Source organism: Lynx rufus, unplaced genomic scaffold (genome assembly GCF_022079265.1).
Source record: "Lynx rufus isolate CCGP_SWC_20201006 ecotype Redwood Valley unplaced genomic scaffold, mLynRuf1.p SCAF_2, whole genome shotgun sequence".
NCBI lineage: Eukaryota > Metazoa > Chordata > Mammalia > Carnivora > Felidae > Lynx > Lynx rufus.
In genome coordinates this window covers 216,460,662-216,483,065 of record NW_025814834.1, presented here as the reverse complement: position 1 = coordinate 216,483,065, position 22,404 = coordinate 216,460,662, and the positions used below count along the sequence as shown (strand labels likewise).

Genomic DNA, 22,404 nt, shown 5'->3' with positions numbered 1-22,404 from the left:
ACAAATGTCACCTCCTGGGGACGTCTCCTCGGGGACCCCTCACCCCTCACCTGCCGCTCTCTCAACACTTTACCTTGAATACTCCCTGCGATAACTTTAAGTATTTGTTTACTTATGTTTTTGACCATTAGATCCGTTATACCCAATGCCTGGCACACAGTAGGTGCTCAACAAATACTTGCTGAGTGAATGTCTTCGATTCACGATGGGCACGTCGCTCTCTTCCCTGCTACCCTTCCAAGCGCCTTATCCTCTATTCCTGTACGAGCCTCACCCGTTCCTGAAGCCTCGGCCCATGGTTTACCTTTTCCCCGAAGACGATTCTTCAACATTTATTCAACATTCATTCATTCATTCAACATTTATTAAGTGCCAGCAAGGGCCACTGGGGCTGCTCAGCTGATTAAGACAGGGCTCACAGCAGACTCAAACCAGATGCACCAGTCCCCCCTTCTGTCCCTTTTTACCACGGGGCAATGTGGTTTCCATCCTCCTGGCTGACTCTAAATTCCTTGCAGACAGAAGAGGCCATGTGCGTGTCGCTGTGCTGTGCCCGATGCGGGTGACAGACCCGAGTCTCCCATGATTCCACGACGAACCCCACGCACATGAGGGTGTGACGATCACAGGTCCTTATCTCCTCACTCTTCCTCTGGGGACCGAGGAGCCAGCCCTTAAGGGGACAGACTTTCAGATGGCAAAACCCCGCCCCACTCCCATTCCAGAGTGGGATTTCAGACTCTGTCCCACAAGCCCTCTGTCCCAGAATCCCAAGCAGGCTCCGCACTGTCAGCGCAGAGCTCGACCTGGGGCTCGAACTCACGAACTGTGAGATCAATCAGGAGTCCGATGCTTAGCCGACTGAGCCACCCAGGCGTCCCCATCAGTCACTAAGTTTTGAACACAAACCTCCGGTGTATGTATATTTATTTTTTATAAGTTATGTATACGTACACATCATGTGATAAAACACACACACTCAACCAGAAATTGTGAAGGGAGACAGCAAGAAATACAGTCATCCTGTTATCCCCAGGGGATCCACTCCAAGACCCCAAGGGACATCGCGGACAGCTCTGAACCCTGAATACACTGTTTTCTCCCGTGCATACATACCTATGATAAAGTTTAATTTGATTAACACAATAATAAACGACAATTATGTCGATATACTGTAATAAAAGCGATGTGAATGTGGTCTCTCTCTCCTGAGTTCCAGAGCCATATGGCTGACATCCTTCTAGACACTTCTAGGTTTTCCATAAAACACCTCAACACGTCTTCTCCCCACACCTCCCCACACCCTTCACTCCTGGCCCATCAGGAAGCCGGCAGGGGGCCAGGTGCCTTACTGTGGGGGCCAAGGGTCCCTAAATCCAACAGCTCTCCCTCTGAACTCTCCCTGGCATCTCGGCCTGACCGTTGCTGGCTCTGCAGGGACCCCCTTGTTTCTTACCAACTGGCCCCCCCTACCGAAGGCTCACCGGGTCCTTATTACTGCCACACAACTCCCTCAGACTCGGTGATCACCCCACGCCTGTGTTATCTTCAGGACAGAAGATGTTAGCTGTCAGCACAGAGCCCGACGCGGGGCTCGAACTCACAGACTGCGAGATCATGACCTCAGCCAAAGTCGGGCGCTTAGCCGACTGAGCCGCCCAGGTGCCCCTGCTCCTGTATTTTGTAACCCGTGTAAATACACGTGTCTGTAAGCGTTCCTATTTGTAGCCGTCCGTGTTTATGGCAAACTGAACGTGACCTCATACCGGTTTCTCCAACGCTCATTTATGACCACGTGGATCATCCTAGACTCCTTATCTCGGCTTAGCTGTAACCTCCCCCCGTGTGCCATCCATTTACTTAATTGTTTAATCGCAGTTGTATATGAAGAGCGGTCTCTCGCTGCATTTTACCCGTGAGTTTGTCCTCAAGATCGACGCTCATTCCCAAGCACTTAAAAATAACCGCGGAGATAATACAAGCCAGCCGCTGATCGAAGCACCGCACGCCTGTTATTTCAATCCCATAGCCACGTGAGACATTTGTTCTTAGCTCCATTTAATGGAAGAGGAAGCTGAGGTACACAAAAGCTGAGTAAGTACCCACGGTGCACCGTTACTAAGCGGCAGGACCAAGGATGTGAGGTCCAGCCTCCCCCAGGCTGGAGGTTCCTTGATTCACACATCCGGCTGCACCGCTCCTCAGTGCCGAGAAATTCCCTGTTTCCTGCGCCTCCTTCCACGCTACGGGTCCCCGCACAGGGACACAGCGTGGTCCGACCACAGCCGCGAACTGTTTACTTCTCCTCTAAGTTATTTATTTAGCTCATCACCTGAGGGATCCCCATTCCACCCCCACAAAAGCTGCTCCCGTCCCAACCGCCCCCAGCCGGCCCTGGGTCTGCCTCCCTAACTCCCCGGAGCAGGGAGCAGATCTCACATCCTACAGGTGGCCTCACCACCTCAGTTCCTGCTTCTCCCCTTCCAGCAAATACTGTCTGGGGGCCTCCTGTACGCCAGGCCGGGTCTAGGCAGCGGGATTCCGGGATAAGCAAAAGTGGCCAAACCCATGCTCTCAAGGGGCTGACGCTCCAGCAAGATCGAACTGCTCAAAGGACCAGGGACCCCCTCACCCTCCCACACACACCCCTCCCGCTGCCTTCTTCCACCTGCTCACAGGAAAGAAGCATGTCTTGGTAAAAGGGATCATATGTGTTTTATTGAGCATTCAGAGGCAATGCCATTCACTGCCCTTCAGCAATATAATCCGGAATTAACAAGCTCCGACTCCATTGAAGTCTCCATAGGGACCTGCTTCGTAACTTCTCAGACATCACACTTTCCAGGACTGGTGTTTCTGGAGACGGATCGGGCAAGAGGAAGAATTCCCCTGAACGCAGGCCTCCGGTCCCCAGAAGACCCATGGATTTCAGAAGAGGTGTTTCTCTGGCCAGATGTGATTCTTTCCATCCCGCCACCACGCTAATGATTTTTGTCGTGAGAGCCGACGTTATCAGGACCTGACGGCTAGCCCAGCGCGGCGAGGGGCGCCTGCTCCCCGTGACTCGGGGTTGGCGGCGGTCATCTGGAGACAGACGGCACAGCCCCGGTGCATTCCACCCCGGACGGACGGCGCCTGGTCCCGCACGTTCACGGCTATTGGCCGGGACAACAGCCCGGGAGGGAAGCCGGCGCAGACCCGCTCAACGGGCTCCTTCCCTCGAGTTACTGCCCCCGAGTAGAGGGTGGAAATTCCTCCAGTTCCTCTTTTTCCGGGTGCACCTCTGACACCTTATTCATCTTGGTGAAAATCTGATTGATCTCTATGAAGGTCTTGGCCTTGGTCTCGGGGACCACCAGGAAGGTGTAGATGGTCGTGAGAAGACAGATCACGCCGAAAATGACGAAGCTGTAGGCTCCGAGGCCCACCTGTGGGAAGGGCAAGTGGGGCTCACCTTCTCCAGAAGCTTCTCCCTTAACCGCGTGAGGATTTTGTGCAGGGGGCAGGGGGGAGGCGGGGCGGCTGGCACTCACTTGGACGAACGGGAAGATCAAGCCCACCGTGAAGTTGGAGAGCCAGTGCACGCTGCCCCCCACCATGAAGGCGGCCGGCCGGGAGGACTGCAGGAAGGTCTCCGTGATGAGCACCGCGGGGACGGGGCCTTGGGGGGCAGAGGGGGAAGGAGGAGGAGCTGTCTCCTCTGGAAGCAGGCAAGCCCGCCAAGGGTCCCGGAGGCCCTGCCGTGCGCGGGGCGCCCGAGGCATCCGGCCCGAGGAGCGGGGTGTCTCCGGGACTCCTGGGCTGGCGGAGAAGCAGCGCGAGAAGGCCAACAGCAAGAATATGGCACCGCAGGTGACATCCTGTGATGTCCCTAAAAGGGGCCCGGGACCACCGCAAGGCTCTCTACGCCAATCGCACGGGGTAGCCTGTTTCAACGCACACGGCGAAGGCCGCTTTAGCGCGGTCGCTCTAATAACCCTCTGAGCAAACCCCTGCGCGACAGGAAGGCAGGGGGAGAGGCCATTCTGGGGCTGCATGAGGCCTCCAAGGAGCCTCTCCAGGGGACCCAAGCCAGAAGTTTCTGGTTCAGGAAAGGAGGAGACAAAACCAGGGAGAGCCAGCTCTAGGGAACATACTGGGCCCAAGGGCGTGTCCCACGACGTAGGCGATGATGCAGGCGATGCTGACGTAAGGCATCCAGGATATTGTGTCCTGTGGGGAGAGGACATTGGATCACACCTGGCAAAGCAGAGATGACCTGGGTGGGGCATCTTGGTCCCCAGGGGCTGTGGCCGGGCCGGGCAAGGAGGGCACCTGGCTCCCCAGCAGGCCGTGCCACCCGGATGCCTCCGGGAAATCGGCCGGAAGTGGGCAGCGGGCTACTTAAAATCTTTTTTTTTTTTTTTTTAACATTTATTCATTTTTGAGAGAGAGAGAGAGAGAGACCGAGCACTAGCGGGGTAGGAGCAGAGAGAAAGAGACAGACACAGACTCCGAAGCAGGCTCCAGGCTCCGAGCTGTCAGCACAGAGCCTGACGCGGGGCTCGAACCCATAGACCGCGAGATCACGACCCGAGCCGAAGTCGGACACCCAACCGACTGAGCCACCCAGGCGCCCCGGCAGTGGGCTACTTAGACGTGGAGGCTCCCAGGGGGCCCCAGGGGGCAGATGGTCCCCAGGCGTCTGATTCATCGTAGTTGCGAAAAGATCATGTTGGTCACTTTCCTTACCATGCGAGTGAGGGCTCAGCGGACAGACAGGGCGCTCCAGCCGCCACCACAACCCCCCCTCCTCACCTGCAAGGCCAGGGCCGCCGTCAGCACGCAACAGGCCGTGAAGCAGACGGAGAAACCCAGAAGGAGCAGGAACCTTCGCCCCAAGAGCTCCACCACGAACACCTGCAGGGGAGGGGGCGGAGGGCAAGCAGGGAGGCTCAGCAGCCCCGCTAGACAGGAGGCCGCACCCCTACTAGAGCCGCCTGCGCAGGAAGTCCTCCGCCCGTCTCCCAAACCCCCCTTCCGAAGGGGCAGCTGTGTGCCCGCCTGCCCGTGTGTCTGCCCCCCAGCAGGGCACAGGTAGTAACCACACATGGGACAGATTGGGGAAGAGCCACCTCACACGGCGGAAGCTTCCAGAGTGGAGGGCAGGGGGTCTCCATCTTGGGGGCGGGCACAGGCTGCCCCCCCCCGCCTCCAAGAGACAGGCTGTCATCTGACAAGTGGCCCGGAGATGAGACCAAGAGGCACGTCACCACCTCAGATCTGGCTCTTTCCTCAGCTAGGACCCCCCCCCCAACACACACACACTCAAGATGCCCTCGTCCTTGGTGGCTGTCGGGGACTCACGGCACAGACGGTCATCAGCACGTTGACGGCCCCGGTGCCCACTGTCACGTACTGGACGTCATTCTCCTTCACCCCCGCGCTCAGGTAGATCTGGTCCGCGTAGTAGTAGATCTGGAAGGCACCCCCAGAGGCTGGCGGGGTGCTCGGGGCCCCCTGTGATGACGACAGCGCCCCTCCCAGCCCCGCGCCCCGGCCCCCGTACCGCGTTCACCCCCGACAGCTGCTGGCCGCCCATGAGGACGATGACGGAGATGACCTGCCACCGCAGGGACCTCGTGCGGAACAGCTTCAGCACGGAGACGAAGCCCACGGCCCTCTCGGCCTCGTCCTCCTGCCGGATCTCCTCCATCTCGGGGCCCACGTCGTCCCAGCCACGCAGCCTTTTCAGCGCTAAGGGAGGGGAGCAGGGGGCGGGCTCAGGGGACCCCAACGTCCCGGAGCAGAGACGCCGCGGCCTCCGCCCCCTGCACGGTGGAGCCTTACCGGTTTGGGCAGCTACCTCGTCCTTCTTCTGAATCAGCAGGTACCGGGGGCTCTCGGGGAAAAAGGGTAATAGTAGGAGCTGGAGAGCCGCGGGGACCCCGGTCACCCCGAGGAGGATCGGCCAGCCTGCAAGGAGGCCAGTGCCCAGGTGAGAGCTGCCTTCGCCCCTCCCCAGCCCCTCCCGCCCCGGAGCCCGGCCGGCCACCCTGTCCCCTGACTCGACACCCCACACCGTCCCGTGCTCTGACACAGCGCCCTGAATATGCGGGGCCACCAGGACGCCTGGTCCGGCAGGGTCGGAGCAGCACTGGTCACAGACACGGAAGCCGCAAGCAAGGCCACGTCCACAGCACAGAGGGGCCACAGAAGCCACGGCGTAGCCGTACGATAGAAGTCTGTACAAACCACGGCGGGAGCCCATCCCCGAAACTCAGCGTCCGACGCAGCGATCTACGCAATGGGGTCCAACTAGATGAAGTCCAGGAGCGGAAAATTAACTCTATCTTTGCAAAAGGTGGTAAAAAAAAAAAAAAAAAACAAAAAAAAAACCATGGGGGGCGGGGGAGGTGCAAGGATGCGATGATGGTAAATGTCAGCACTGCGGCCCCCTGTGGGGGTGGGAAGGCCAGGGGTGAGGGCCGCAGCAGGCCTCCCCCTTCCCCTGCGGACTCTTAACCCAGTGTAATACAGGCATGGACTCCGACTTAAGGCGATGGCCCCGTCACCCCTAGGGGGTCTCACTCCCGATGTGGGAGAGGAATAAACAAAGAACAGCCTCCTGTGTAGACATGCACGTGCCAGGAGTTGAGCTGGAGACTAAGGCCAAGCCCCGCCCTCCACACTGTGTCCAGAGGAAGGACACCGACGACAAAATGGTCTCCATAAAGGATGGAGGGACAAACGCAATCCACACATTTGCGGTTCCCCGAACGTGGCAGGGAGATTCCACAGGTGTGCCCCGTCTGCCCACGTCTGGAAGGCTGGTCCTACTCCCTCCGTCGGGCCCGCTCTGAGGCCCCCCTCGCTGGGCACGCCAGAGAGCACTTCACCGACACCGGGGCTCTGAGGCTGCCCTGGGTCCTGCGGGTGTATAGGTGACATCACTGGGAGACAGGAACTTAGCCCCTGCCCTGGTCCCCGCTCCTTACGAGGGTGATTGGAAGGAAGACAGTGGTCGTTTCATGTGGAGCCCGGCCCAAGCCACCTGGATTTGTGTCCTAATGAGACCTTGGACCTGGTATCCAACCTCTCTATGCCTCAGGTTCTGCATCTGGAAAACGGGTATAATGATAATACCTGCCTTACAGGACTATTTGGAGGATTAAATGGACTTAATCTAAAGACTTGGTGCCTGGCCCACCGTAAGCACTTTGTATGTTTTGGCTGGTGTTACCATTAATGGGGATTGCGAGACCAGAAGGGGGAGGTCATGCAGAAGCAGTGACGGTTACCAGTCACCGTGCACTTATGGTGTGCTGGGCCCAGGCTCCCGAGGAAAGTGGGGAGGCTCCAGAGTCAGGATCTGCAAGGGGTACCGGCCCTGAGACTCACCATTTTACCCCTAGGGGGTTCCCTCTTTCCTGGTCTACAGAGTAGGACCGGCAAAGGACCCCCACCCTCCCAACCAGGCAGCAGCATTGCTGGGAGGCTCGAGTGAGGCCTCAAGCACACTGGCGGTGGTCATTACCATGCCCCGGGCCCCTCGCTTGGCCACCACGCAAGCCAAGAGAAAGTCAGACAATGACACTTCCTGCTCACGCTAAAGCCCCCTCCTCTGTGTCCTAGGAGGGACTGGAAAATACTAGCCACATGGGCCCCGCCACCTTGTTCGGGGCCTGTTCTGTGCAAATACCACACCAACACCATGGGGCCAGGGCAGTGAGGCAAGGACACTTGCCTGGACACGACTGGAGAGGAAAGAGCAGCCCACAGAAACGTCCAGGCAGAAAGAGGGCTGTGGTCCAGAGGAGTCTTGAGCTTACCTTCTTCGCTCGCGAGGAGGCTCCGAAGGCCGAAGATCTGAGCCACGAGGATGCCAATGGTGATGAAGAGCTGAGGCACCACCCCGAGGCCCCCCCTCAGGTTTTTAGGGGCCAGCTCTCCCAGGTACATGGGGACAACATTGGAAGACAGACCTGGCAGGATTGAAGTGAAAACACCATCAGGAAACATTAGTCTCACCGGGACAGGCTCTGTCTTCAAACACATTCATTTTTTTTTTAATGTTTGTTTCTGAGCATGAGCAGGGGAGGGACAGAGAGAGAGACAAGGAGGCACAGAATCTGAAGCAGGCTCCAGGCTCTGAGCCGTCAGCCCAGAGCCTGACGCGGGGCTCGAACTCACAGACCGCGAGATCGTGACCCGGGCTGAAGTCGGACGCTCAACCGACTGAGCCACCCAGGAGCCCCTCTGCTTAGTGTTTTAAAAGAGGCACGCTGTTCACCAATTCTTTCCAGTTGTCACAGCAATATCAGCCCTTAGAAGTCTGGTGGGAGGGGTGGGGGGAGACCCCGCAGGCCTAGTGCCCACAGGGCTGGGAAGAAGCAGGGGCCCTTGAGGGGCAGGCTCCATGGTCACCACTCAGGGGTCAGGGGGCGGGGGACGCTTCTCAGCGGCAAGTTCTTTTTCACTTGACCAGGGACAAACTTGAAAAGGCAAACCTCAGAAGGTTTGTGAGAGACGGGGTCCCCTTCCTGCCGGTGGGAAGCAATCTCTAACCTGTCTTAAAAGTGGCTCCACTGGTGGGGCGCCTGCGTGGCTCAGTCGGTTAAACATCTGACTTCGGCTCAGGTCACGGTCTCACGGCTCGTGGGTTCGAGCCCCACAGGGGGCTCTGTGCTGACAGCTCGGAGCCTGCGTGGGATTCTCTCTTTCTCCCTCTCTCTCTCTGCCCCTCGCTGGTCCCTCAGGCCCTCTCTCATAAATAGATAAACAGACAAACAAACTCCACCGGGCAACCCCAGCCGCTGGAGTCAGAGAAAGCAGCTTTTACATTTGAAATTCCTTCCATGAAAGCAGTTGGTCTTCTGGCCACACAGGTTGACTAAAAGCCAGTGAACTGTGTCTCAAGTCCTGCTCACGTCTGTTCTTGCGCCCCCCTTCTCGCCACACCCCCTTTGGGGGACCAGCTGCTCCCTTATTTTTTAGGGTGTCTGAGCAGCAGCTGCCGACTCACACACCGCCCAGAATTTCTCGGGAACCGTGCGCAAGAATTCACTGCGAATGGATTATGACTCCGTCGCTTCTCCAAGGGGGATCTGAGGACCTAGGAAACTCCCGACACCTTTTCAGGGGGCCTGTGAGGTCAAAACCATCTTCCAACAATCCTGAGATACTGCCCTGTATAGTGCCCACACGGTGGAGTGTTCCAGAGGCTCCCCGCCGTGTGAGGTCACGGCCAGCAGGACACAGAAGCAGGTCTGAGAAGCCAGCCGTCTTCTGTGAGGCGGGACATTAAAGACATTTGCAAACCCGTGAAGCAATGCCACCCTTCTCGCTGAAACTCTTTGTTTCAGAATGTACGCCTATTTTCACAGAGACGTGTGACGGGCTTACTGTTGCCGTTTAGATGAATTAAACGAACATTTCTTGGCTGCAATTTGTAAATGGTAGATATTGGCCAATACAACCCACACGAGCAAAAGCTCTTCGGGGCCCTCAATAATTTTAAGAGTGTAAAAAGGTCCTGAGGCAGCAACTCTTTCTGCCCATGGGCCCTGTCCCTGTGCTATAATAAAAACACCTAAGAGAAAGAGAGGGAGGGGGAGGGAAAGAGAAAGAAAGAAAGAAAGAAAGAAAGAAAGAAAGAAGAGAAAGAAAAGAAAAAAGAAAAGAAAAGAAAAGAAAAGATCCTGAGGCCAAAAAGTTTGAGAACCACGGACTTAGAAGTAATGCTTGTTTAAGAGTAAAGGTTGGGGTTTTGGTGATTTGTTAACTATTGGAGCCTAATATCTCCCTGTGGGAACCAGCTCTGGAGTGCTGGACGGTCAAGAGAAAAGTGCCTGCCTGCACCTGTCCACTGCCAGTGACTTCCAGGAATCGTTTGTTTTTTCTTTCTTTCCTTTTTTTAAATGTATTTATTTTGAGAGCGTGAGAGAGAGGGAATCCCAGGCAGCCTCTGCTGACAGTGCAGACCCTGACGCTAGGGCTCAAACTCACGAACCGTGAGATCGTGACCACGATCGTGAGCCGAAGAGTTAGACGCTGAACAACTGAGCCAGCCGGGCGCCCCGGAATCGTCTATTCTTTGTTAGCGGAGCCCCGCTGCAGGGGGAGGCGGGAGGCGGGAGCAGGGCCAGACCAAGGCGGCAGAGACCCGTCCAGGCGCTCTCAGGGAAAGCAGTAGGGCGACGCTTGCCATGGGGCCCATCATTCCCTCCGGGACATGACCTCTTCTCTCTTCAGGGAGGCTGATTTCCTCTTTTGTCCCCCAGCCTCGCAATTCCTTGCCATTTCCCCCGACACCGGGCTCCTCGCCCTCTCCCCCACCGCCCAGGAGGGCCAGCCGAGGGGTTTGCGGACATCAGGCCAAATCATCCGCTCACCCCATCCCTGTGTTTGGAAGCAGAAAACGAGAGTTGGTTGCCAATGCCAGGGCCGGGTGCAGGGTTGCTTGACGAGGCGCCCAGGATGCAGCCCTTTGGGGGGGCCCACCCTGAAGGTGCACGGCCCCGAGGGCGGGTGTCCCGCTTGCCCCCTCCAGCCCTGGGAAACACAGTCTACAAAAGAATGCCACGTCGGGGGAAGGCCACAGGCGTGGCTTTAACCACATCTTTTCGGTCGGAAGGAATCACGGGGGAGTTTTCTACGACCACCAGAGTGCGGCCCGGGGGGCCATAGCTCTGGAGGGTTTGCAAAGCAGCTCCGGGGGTTACGAGACCAGAGACCTCAGGCGAGTGAGTGTTACCCTCTTCAGCAGGTGGACCCTGGAGGAATAGGTGAAAAGAACCCCTAAAAATCCTTCTGCAAACTTCACGTTCCCTCTAGAAGGTGACAGGTTGCTATCATTAACTCTTCTTGGGCGGAGGGATTCCTACATTAGATTGTTTCTCATGCGTTTTTGACCACGACCCACGGTAAAAATGGGGAGACACGTTTAACGTTGCAACCTGGTTCTCACCCACGTATACGGATAAGTCACCGAAACAAGTTTCAGAAGACCGCCCTTACCCCTACTGCACATGACACAGTCTACACTCTGCCTAGAAAAAGAAAATGCTGGGGCACCTGGGTGGCTCCGTCCATCAAGCATCTGACTCATGGTTTCGGCTCAGGTCATGATCTCACGGTTCGTGAGTTCGAGCCCCGCTTCGGGCAGGAGCCCCTCCCCCTCCCCCAAATAAATAAATAAACTTAAAAAGAGAAAAAGAAAAGGAAAAGCTGCTCACTAATCAGAGGCACCACCCACTCACTGGCCCCACCTATAGCTTGGAAAACACGGAGGTAAGGAAAGGAAAGGAAAACAAAGGAAAGGAAAGGAAAGGAAAGGAAAGGAAAGGAAAGGAAAGGAAGTGCCCTTGCAAACAGGACTCTGGATTTCTGTCTTTCACAGAACAGCTCTCTTTGCAGGAAGCATCACAGCGAAGCTCGGTCCCTTGACTGCATCTGAGAAGCATCGGGACAGAGGAATAGCTCGTGTCTATGTGCTTCAGCGGTTCCAGAACGATCCAGACCCCGGCGTCTGCCCCCGCCTCCCCCTCCTCCTTGATTATCCTGAATGACAGAGGCGTCGCAAGTAGCACCATTTACCTGCACATATTCCCACCAAAAGTCTGGACAAAATGATCATCTCGAAAGACCCGGCGACCTTGCTGCACCCCATTAAGACGGCGGGCACTATGGAAAAGATGTTGTTGAAGAGCAAGGTCCCTTTCCTGCCGAGGACGAAATCTCAGTTAGTTTGGGTTAAGGGTTCAGCTGTTGTCTTCGCAGATGTTCGCCAAGGGTCTGCCCGGCTACAGCAGTGGCCTTTGCTGCTGTTTGACGCTGTGATGGAGACCGATGGAGGTCAAGTGCACAGCCTGAGGCGGGAACATTCTCTGTGGGAGCCAACGGCAATGACCACAGTGCAGAGCACGTCAGCGGTGGGGAGCAGAGGAAGAGGGCCGCCTGCTACGATACGCTGACGGGTTCCGGAAACCATACGCTCGCATGATTTTAGTGTAATCCTGCGGCCCAGATCAGGGAATGACATTAGAAGGATCTCATAGGCCAACCCCACTTAGACCACATGGAGGGAGAAGTCCTAAACGAAATAGTAGCAGATCGAATTCAACAGCATATATGCGAATCTTTCAACGTTAAAAGGCCACACCAGATAAAACGCCAGATCTCCCTGGGAAACACAGAATGATAACATTATTTTTAGAACTATAGAAGGCTCTCCGTGGGACTCCAGGTAGGGAAGGCCGTCTTCAGGCGCAAAAGCCAAGAACCGTAACCGAGAGTTAAATCTGCCCACTCGAACGTTTAAATATCTCGTGTGAAAAAGATACTATGGATAGGATTAAAAATAAGGCAACAGATTAAGATACTTGCCTGAAATCACAGTTCCTCGGGACATGCAGGGGGGTGAAATTTCCTCCCAGCTGTATAATCTTGGGTAAGTTACAGCATCTCTCTGTGCCTTGTTTTCTCATTTTGAAAAAGGAGATGATGGGGCTTTTGTAAGGATTAGGGGAATTAATAACCCTAAAGTCAACCCATCAGCCAACTATTAGTTGCTACTGTTATCTCAGGAACAGATTCTTCAGAAAACCACATTCATCACATTCTTTTTTTTTTTTTAATGTTTATTTTTTAGAGAGAGAGAGTGTGAGCAGGGGAGGGGCAGAGAGAGAGGGAGACACAGAATCCAAAGCAGGCTCCAGGCTCCGAGCTGTCAGCACAGAGCCCGACGCGGGGCTCGAACTCACGAACCAAGAGGTCATGACCTGAGCCCAAGTCAGATGCTCAACTGACTGAGCCCCCCAGGCGCCCCAAAAACTTATCACATTCCAAAGCAGAAAGCTGGACAAGTGACTGTCCGTTGCCTCCGTGGACCAAAACGGTAAGTCCTTCACTCGGAGGAGACTTGTCCTGCAGATCTGTGACCTCATTTGATGTCCTGGTCCCCGGGGCCCCTAGGGAGAACTGTTGAGTTCAACACCAACCTTCCAGGAAGGCCTTAGGATCTTAGATTCCCAAACCAGAGGTTGTATGTTGCTACTTTCAGACTCTTTTTGAAAACTACTGGAGAAGGCACTGGGTTCTGGCCTTGATTCTCGACCTAGCAAGATCTGTGGCGAGAAGAGATCTTACCCGGCCGGCGTCTGTGTGCTCATCTGCCCAGGGAAAGGGCTGGTGGGGAGGAGCTCTTTAATACTGTTCATAACAAGGCCTCTCTCTCATGCCCATGGAATTTACACAAGGGGGTGTGATGTCTTAAGGACGTTTTTTGGAATCAACTATGGAACGAGAATCTCTAATGTTTCTGGAACTGGGGGCAAAGATACAAACTCAGCCCTTGACATCCAGAACACTCACGGTGAGAGGTGTCCTGGGTCTACAGGATTTCACAGTCGAGTGCCTCACATTAATCTCAGCCATTTCAAGGTTTTACAGGCATTTAATTTGGACCCAATTTTGCCTATTACTTGATCCCGAGGTGAAAGAACAGAGTAGTGAGTTTGTGTTAGTTTGGGAGGCAGGGCTTAAGAACACTTATGATCTACATCAGGATTGACACGTTGGCCATTTTATCTGGTGTTTGACTCTTTTAAAGGCCAATAAAAAAGAGTGGGGGGGATGCCTGGGTGGCTCAGTCGGTAAGCGTCTGACTCTTGGTTTTGGCTCAGGTCACGATCTCTCGATCTGTGAGTTCGAGCCCCGCGTCTGTGCTGACAGCACGGAGCCTGCTTGGGATTCTCTTTCTCCCTCTCTCTCTCTCTGCCCCTCCTCCGCTCCCACTCACGTACACCCTCTCTTTCAAAGTAAATAAACTTTAAAAAATCTTTAAAAAAATAAAATAAAGGCAAAACCAAAAAACAAACGAAGAGGGCAGAACTTGGTTTTGGTTTCTGGTAAGGAAAAGACCCGTAGGGCAAGAGAACAGAGAGAGGGAGTTCTGACCTCCCAAGCACTTTCTGGTCTTTTTGGGTCTGCCCCGGGATTCTGACACCCATCGCTCCCACTTGTCGCCCCGAGACCCTGCTGCGTCCCCAGGTCAACATCTGGTCTTCTTAAGACCATATGAGACATCAGCAATCATCACAGCGGTTAGTACCTAATTTTACAAACAGACAATTTCAGCTTGAGGCCTGCGTTTTAAACCGATGGGGTCTGGGAGCTACAGGAGTTGGAAACGCACCTTTCCTTACCTGCCAAAGTTATTCACCAGGGGGCCGACCATGAGGGACCCGACGAAGCCTCCGAAGGGAAACATGGACACGGAAACAGACCACAGCAACGTCAAGGCAAACTCGTCCATGTAGCCGTTGTTCCGCTCATAGTAGGTCTTGTTGTAAAACGTTTTCATGAACTGCAGCACAAAGCAGAGCAGAGCGCCCGTGTACCTGGACCCGGCTTTGCAGACGGAAGCGCCTACGCGGTCAGGCCGCCCGCTGGATGACCGGGGCCCAAGACGCCAACACCAGTCGGGGGAAGAAAGGGAGTAGGGACCAAGCCATCAGCAGGGGCGCCCGCGGGGAGGGCTGTCCGGGCCTCCGATGTGCACGCGGCCCAGGATGTTGTGAACTCCAGTCCTCCGTTCCTTTGCATGACCCCTGACCCTCCAGACCCGTCTGGGGAGCACGAGGCCGCAGAAGACCAGAGCCCCCAGCCGCACCCCCGAGGCCAACCCCGGGGCACCCAACCAGGCCTGGCGCTCCATGAGAAGCCGAGGCCGGGGCCGGGTTCATCCCCAAGGCCCTGGGCCGTGCGTCCCTGTTACCTGAAGACCCACTGTGTGCACCAGTGTGCACTCACTGCCACCTTGGTGGCTGCTCCAAAACCCCCTCCCGTTTACGGGGGTGGGGGGCGTGTCTCACGCGCCCCAACGACCTACCTGGGCAGGGGAGTTAATGGCGGCCACGTTGTACCCATACTGGAAGGATGACCCAAAGGCAGCGATCAGCGTTGCCAGGCCAAGCACAAGCGTCAGCCTCTGCGGGAGGAGAGATCCTGACTTAGGTCGCAGAAAGCCGCTGCGGTTCACGAGAACCCCTACTTTACCCTGAAGCCTTCTGGAAGCACGGGAGAGAATCCGAAGATCCTTAGTGTTTCGAGTGTGCCCTATGCCTACCCTCTACCATCTAACCTGGCAGAAAAGCTTCCCTCCGGGTTCCTGGGAGGCTCAGTTGGTTAAGGGTCTGACTTCGGCTCAGGCTCATGTGAGTTCGGGCCCCGCGTCGGGCTCTGCGCTGACGGTGCGGGGCCTGCTTGGGATTCTCGCTCTCTCTGCCCCTCCCATGCCAGTGCTTTCTCTCTCTCTCTCTCAAAATAAATAAATAACCTTAAAAAAAAAAAGATTCCCTCAACCCCAACACTTAGGGCCAGTTAATTCTTTGCCCTGGGGGGCTGTCCTATATGCACTGGAGGGCCATCCCTCCCCTGCCTGCGACAACCCAGAGTTCTCCAGGCACTATACATGTCCCACTGATTGGCGGGAAGGGGGTGGGGGGATGAGAATCGCTAGGTCAGAAAGACCCGGAAGGGTCATTTCCTCCAACACTGTAATGTCCGAATTGTTTCCTTAACATTCCTGACGTGTGGCTGTATTTGCTGACCGTAGCATATGTACTCAGTACTGCCTTGAACACAAAGTCCCCTAAAAATCGGGGAGGAGAGAATGGGAAAAAAATTTTTTTTAATGTTTATTTATTTTTGAAAGAGAGAGAGAGAGAGAGAGAGACAAAGGGATGAGTGGGGGAGGGGCGGAGAGAGGGAGACCTAGAATCTGAAAGAGGCTCCAGGCTGTCAGCACAGAGTCCGACACGGGGCTTGAACTCATGAACCGAGAGATCATGACCTGAGCCGAATTCGGACGCTAACCCGACTGAGCCACCCGGGTGCCCCAGAATGGGAAAGTTTTCATGGTTTATTTAGGGCCTCTGATTAACTTCCTTTAGCCTTTGGACTTTTGCTGTAACAGATGAAAGGCAGGGTGAGAAAATCTATACTTTTTTAAGTTTATTTATTTATTTTGAGAGAGACAGAGGGAGAGAGAGAGAGAATCCCAAGCAGGCTCTACGCTGTCAGCACAGAGCCCGACGTGGGGTTCGAGGTCACAAAAGGGTGAGACCATGACCTGAGCTGAAATCGATAGTTGATGCTTAACCGACTGAGCCACCCAGGCGCCCGGGGAAAACATTTAAATACAGATTTCTGGGGCCTCTCACACACATGCATTCTGTGCTAACATCCCCCTTTCACCCACGAGGAAACTGAGTACGCACAGAAGGCAATCTTTTCGACGACCAGAGGAAGGTCATTAGCAAAGTCACGGAAAGCCGGAGAAAAATCGAAGTGAAAAATCTTTTCTCTTGGAATCTACAGGTTTAATCTCGCACGTGTCCACTGCCACTTTCTAGCTTCATTGCTACAGTCTTCAGTTTCCTCATCTTCCAAAGGAGGGTCATAACGCTCCCTCAGAGCCGTCGCAAGGTGTAATTACGAGAGCGATTAGCCGTGGAGGTGAATCCACTGACTGGGGCCTGGATGGGGCTCTCGGAGGCGGCCGCTGAAGCACCTTCACGCACGTATTCCCACGGAGGCCCAGTCCAGGGGACACGTGCCCTCCCCTCCACCGGCAGGGCAGGGCCTCAGGTCTTCCTCTGGGTGTCCCCACCCCCGCCTAATCCAAAGAGGGTACGAGCTCTGCAGAGGCGTAAGTGAGGACCAGGGCAGGCAGAGAGCCGGTGGTCCTTCCTGCCCTGTTGTGGTGCTCTGGGGAGCCCGAGCTGGTTAGCCCTCTGCACAGCAGGAGCCCCCAATAAATGAAACCTCACCCTCCTCCTCCCCCCACCAAATGGATTGACGAATGGCTAATTCAGGAGCGCCTGGGTGGCTCAGTCCGTTAAGCACCTGACTCGATTTTGGCTCAGGCCGGGGTCTCAGGGACTGTGGGATTGAGGTCTGACAGCGCGGAGCCTGTGTGGGATTCTCTCTCTCTCCCTCTCTCTCTGCCCTCTCCCCTGCTCACTCGTGCTCTCTTATAAACATTTTAAAAGACAGTTAATTCAGCAGAAAGTTTCTGGTAAGCCAGGTATGAGCCTTGGGCTCTGGTTTCCAGTCTCCCTTAGTCCCCACCATCCCCCAGAGCCGGCGTGGGGCGCAGGTGACAAAAGTGGGGGCGATGGCACCCAGGAGAGAAAGCGGGTTCCAGGGCTTCTGCCGCGCCGTCCTGTGACTTCTAAAGGCAGGGGGTGCACAAGTAGGCACATCCACGCGCACACCCCCCCACCGGAGACGCACTCACTTCAACATGTGGAGCTCCAGACAGGGTTCTAAGTGCTGGGGATACAGTGGAGAACAAAACAAAGACCACTCCCCTATGACTGTTCTATTGTTTGATTTTGTGGCAGGGAGGGAGGAAGGGAGGAAGGAAGGAAGAAGAGAAGGAAAGAAAGGGAGGGGGGGAAGGAGGGAGGAAGGGAGGGAGGAAGGAAGGAAGAAGAGAAAGAAAGAAAGGGAGGGGGAAAGGAGGGAGGGAGGAAGGAGAGAAGGAAAGAAAGGCAGGGAGGAAGGAAGGGAGGGAGGGAGGAAGGGAGGGAGGGAGGAAGAAGAGAAAGAAAGAAAGGGAGGAAGGGAGGGACGGAGGGAGGGAGGAGAAGAGAAAGAAAGGGAGGGAGGGAGGGAGGCGGAGAGAAGGAAGGGGAAAATTGATAAACAGTTTTCCTCTTTAATTCTCTTCCAGGTAAACGATTAACTAGAAACACAACAGGCTTCCCTCATCCTGCCAAGTGCAACTCTCGGCCACTTCCCACCTCGATGGGTCCTACGGTCTGGAGTCCTTGGCCAAGCGCTGCTGGGGGGCTGGCTGGTGCCCCAGAATGGGGGATGCTGGCAGGCACCGTGGACAGTCCGCGGCCCGACTGCCTCCGTGGGGTCCCAGTGAACGTGACGAGGAGGAATGCGGGTCGCAGACAATCTCTAAGCACAGAGCCTACCGTTTAACATCTAAGGTCCATCTTCCTCCTCGAGTTCAAGACGCGGCCACATTCTACAGACCCGTACGGGTCAGGGGCTCCCCTCTGCGGAAACAGCAAAGCCATTCCGGGAGGTTCTCACCGACCTTGCCCGTCCGCATGCCTTCGTTCATTAAACAAAGTGGTTGACAGCTGACCGTAGTCCAGGTGCCACGCTGGTCTGGTGAGCAGATCAGCTGCCCTCCAACACCAGGGTCCAATGCGGAAGGCAGACGTTTAAAAAAATACATAATAGGGGCGCCCGGGTGGCTCAGTGGGTTGAGTGGCTGACTCTCCATTTAGGCTCGGGCCATGATCCCACGGTTGTGGGATCGAGCCCTGCGTCGGGCTCTGTGCTGACGTGCAGTCTGCTTAAGATTCTCTCTCCCTCTGCCCCTCTCTGCTCTCACTCTCTAAAATAAAAAAATTGGGGCGCCTGGGTGACTCAGTTGGTAAAGCGTCCGACTTCGGCTCAGGTCATGATCTCATAGTTCGTGAGGTCGAGCCCTGCATAGGGCTCTGTGCTGATGGCTCAGAGCCCGGAGCCTGCTTCGGATTCTGTGTCTCCCTCTCTCTCTGCCCCTCCCCCACTAGCGCACACGCATGCGCTCTCTCTCTCTTTCTCTCTCAAAGATAAATATTAAAAAAAAGTTAAAATGAAAAAAAATTTTTTTTCAACGTTTATTTATTTTTGGGACAGAGAGAGACAGAGCATGAACGGGGGAGGGGCAGAGAGAGAGGGAGACACAGAATCGGAAACAGGCTCCAGGCTCTGAGCCATCAGCCCAGAGCCCGACGCGGGGCTCGAACTCGCGGACCGCGAGATCGTGACCTGAGCTGAAGTCGGCCGCTTGACCAGCCACCCAGGCGCCCCTCTCTATCAAAAATAACATTAAAAATATTTTTAAACTATTAAAATAAATTAAATAAATAAACTTAAAAAAAAAAAAAAGGACACGTTTTTCGTTTCTAAAACACTTGGCATATTTTTTTTCCTAATCTATTTGTCCCCCTCCAGGCCAAGAGTACTTTTTCTGCGCAGAAAGTCCTTGATGCACATTGGTCAGATTCTGGTTTTTTCTCTTTACATATGAGGAACCCAAAGGCCACTGAGGTCATGGTCACGCAGCCAATGGGGGGGGGAGGGTACGGAAAGCTGTACCCCGCCCCCCACCCCCCAGCCCAGCCCGCACAGCGCCGGCTTTCTGCAGGCTTCCCCGGGCTCCTGAATCCCCCCTGGACTTCACTTAAAGATCCGCGGGTTCTTGCAAGCAGCCATCAGGATTCTCAGGAAACCCAGCACGAGTCCTGGCTTTTGTCCAAAGGGGCAGGTCTGCCCTCAGGCAGCCGGGAAGGGGACACTTTCATCCCCCCTGGCACTGGAGGGGCTTCCTTCCTCCCAGGGGGCAGGTGGCTATACTCAGCCCAGACCTTTTGCGTGTGACCTCTTTAACCATTTCCTTTCAAGATGGATTGCTGCTTTTCAGGGCCCACGATGCAGGGGCATTTCTGTTTTTCTGCATCCTCACGTTGGGGGACCGTCAGGCAGTGCACCTCTCTTTGCGGAGAGGGCACAGATCACACCAGGGTCTCTCCTGACTCCCAAGCCCCTCCGGCCGTGTTCCCTCATAGCCCCTTTCCTATAAAATAGAGGGGCACCGCGCTTGAGAGGTCTAACACTTTCTTAGTTGTCGCGAGAGTCCACCAAGGTCCATGCGAAGGCGCTCAGTAACCTCGAAAGCTCTATCTCTCACGGGACAAGAGCACTCCTGGCTTCTAACGAGTGGAGACCAGGGATGATGCTGAAAATCCTGCCTTACGCAGGCCCGTCCCCCGTAGCACAGAATCATCCGGCGTCAAATGTCATTAGTGCCCCGCTCGAAAGGCTGATCGAAAGCAATAACATTTATGGGGGAATCACTATGGGCCGGATAATTTACATGCATTACCCCATCTCACTGTTCCCGCAGCCCCATGAGGTGGTATGGTTAATATCCCCATTTCGCAGATGAGAACACTGAGGCACGGAACAGTGAAATAACTTGCCCAAGTTCCCACAGCTAGAATAGGATGGGACGGGAATGAAACCATCTCCCAAACACGTTCAGAACCCACAAGCTTCAGGGCGCGCTCCTGACCTGCCTGTGGACACGGTCTTCCGTCCAGGACGGATTAAATAATAACTTGCACAAATATGTGCCTCTGTCTCCATAAATACAAGCAAATGCTGCTGTGATGAATAAGACACAAATCCTTTCAAAGCATTCATAATACATTCCTATTATCTTTCTGTCGTTATGCATTTTCGTCAATCGAGGGAGTGGGGTGGTGCGGGGGTGGGGGTGGGGGGGGGGGGACGAGGTCCAGAAAAATCTGTCTCTGAAACAAGGGAATCTCCACTGCGGATTTGAATTCGATTCGGGTCTTGCACGGTCTTTTCCGAGCCCACCTTCTTCCCACGCTGGCCCAGCCGTGCGACTTGGCTGAAAAGCCCAGTGAAAACCTTCTGCAGCCCAAATCAAGAGAAATCCAAAAACAGGGGCGCCTGGGTGGTTCAGTCGGTCAAGCCTCTGACCAGCTCAAGTCACGATCTCGCAGTTCACGGGTTCGAGCCTCGCGTGGGGCTCTGTGCTGACAGCTCAGAGCCTGGAGCCTGCTTCGGATTCAGTGTTTCCCTCTCTCTCTGCCCCTCCCCTGCTCGCACGCTGTCTTAAAAATAAATAAACGTTAAAAAAAAAAAAAAAGCCACAAACCATGTACAAGGGCTTTTGCTGCTGGTTTCAGAATCCCTTCACCTCCAACTTTTAAGGGTAAGGCAGTTGGGACAAATTAACTCTTTGCGTCCCTTCCATTTGGTGACGGGGCTTTTCAAGGCTGTTCCAGTAGAACGATCCCCAAACAATCTCTAAACTGAAATGTCTCTAAAGCTGGCCGCTAGTCCCTGTGCAAGTGAACTCTGAGGGGCAGGTTCCCTCCAACCGTCCACCCCACCTACCCCTCCAGCAACGCTGAGCAGACTGTTCTAAGCTCCTTCCCCGGGAGGCCCGCTTACCCCATCCTTTTTGGCCGGAACCTGCTCCATGGCCCTGAAAGTGCGGCTTGCCGTTTCCTTCCTTTCCGCCAGACTAACAAGTGCTCTGAATGGAGACAGAAACTTTCTGGCTGTACTTTGGCCGCCAAGTCACAGCCAATAGCCTGTTTTTTTTTACAGCCAGCCCGACACAGACTAACCCTTTCAGGAGTCCCGACGTGCGTCTTCTTTCCCCTTCTTTCTAAATTCAACGTCTGGGGTTTAGCTCAGCAAGAGGGTGCCCCCCACCCCCGACGGCAGGCGCAGCCTTCCCGACGGTGGTACTTCCTCACTGCGCAAGTCTCCACCAGGAGGCTCGTGATGCGAGGCCGGCAGGGTTATTTCTGCCACAAGCACACGGAAAGCCACCGGCCCCACGCCACTCCCTGTCCCGCGAGGGCAAGAGATCGGGTCACAGGAGGTTTCTTAGAAGCGGTCCCTGAAAGGAAGCCTGCTGCAAATCTCTCCGAGAGAGTCAGCTCCTGCTCGAATACCCAGGCCACGCTGGCTCGGAGAGTTCCGGTTCCTTTGTAAGGAACCGAGTGTGTATGATGCGAAGGGTGTATAATCATTACCGCTCTAAAGGCAGTAGATAGTCCGGATGCCTTTATCTACAGGGCAGGGAAAGTGAGTCACAGCTGCTGCTGTGGGCCCTCCATGCGTGACCGAGGCCGCGGCCAGACCCCGTGCTCAGCCCGGGTGCAGCTTCCGTGGAGCGCACCAGGACAAGGGGCCAAGATCCGGAGCTGAGTCCCACGTGGCCCGCAGGCTTTCATGTTTGCAAGATATATTCCCCGTTTTATCTGCTGTGGGACAAATGCAGTGAATTCGGCCATTCCTTCCCCTGGTGCAGAAATCAAGGCAACCCGGAGGCCTCTGTGTGTTGGGCACTGTTCCTGCATCAGTAGCAAACTTGGGAATTGTGACCAGGGCTCCTGCCTGCAGGAGACTGGGGGGGGGAGGGGGTGACTGGAGGGGCCTCCGTGTGTATGGGTTGGGGGGGTCCCTAAGCCCCCCTCACGAGGGAGGATTGGCCATTTCTTCCCCACAATTTCACGTCCTGTCCTTTCCGGATCATAGCCGCGGTTTCCAAAGAAGGTTTGCCAAGACCAGAGGTTTCCAGTCGTTTCAAAGAGTTTTGGAAAATTCTCCAGAGAAAATGCACTTTAGGTGGGGGGAAAGAGGAGGAAGGACGCAAGTTGTGCAAAGGAAGAAACGGCCGCAGTTCGCAATCCTGGCTCCCGGTGAGGCCCAGCCGCCCCTTGCCCTCCTGCGCGCTGAGCAGCGGTGGCACGGAGGTCCCTGCGCGGCTCCTTGACCTGCCCAGGTCGAGCCCGGTTC

At 55.2% G+C, this 22,404-nt stretch overlaps 1 protein-coding gene across 1 annotated transcript; it reads right to left on the bottom strand.

Moving 5' to 3' along the window:
- Positions 1-2,756: 2,756 nt before the first annotated feature.
- LOC124515984 (solute carrier family 2, facilitated glucose transporter member 5-like) lies at positions 2,757-21,163 on the bottom strand. The gene is made up of 12 exons (XM_047085092.1): positions 21,046-21,163; positions 14,873-14,971; positions 14,187-14,347; positions 11,578-11,702; positions 7,812-7,964; positions 5,830-5,955; positions 5,549-5,736; positions 5,347-5,457; positions 4,798-4,899; positions 4,137-4,212; positions 3,534-3,661; positions 2,757-3,428 (listed from the first exon to the last, which is right to left on the bottom strand). Exons 1-12 carry the CDS (start codon positions 21,073-21,075, stop codon positions 3,225-3,227), a joined length of 1,503 nt encoding a protein of 500 aa, XP_046941048.1. The 5' UTR covers positions 21,076-21,163; the 3' UTR covers positions 2,757-3,224.
- Between the last annotated feature and the right edge of the window lie 1,241 nt (positions 21,164-22,404).

What these genes read in the sequence shown, in the direction of transcription:
- LOC124515984 (XM_047085092.1), bottom strand. Translation starts at nt 21,075, where the DNA reads ATGGAGCAGGTTCCGGCCAAAAAGGATGGG. An exon ending in TTCCGGCCAAAAAGGATGGG is followed by an intron (nt 14,972 to 21,045) that starts GTAAGCGGGCCT and finishes CTCCTCCCGCAG; the next exon opens with AGGCTGACGCTTGTGCTTGG. An exon ending in CCATTAACTCCCCTGCCCAG is followed by an intron (nt 14,348 to 14,872) that starts GTAGGTCGTTGG and finishes TTTGTGCTGCAG; the next exon opens with TTCATGAAAACGTTTTACAA.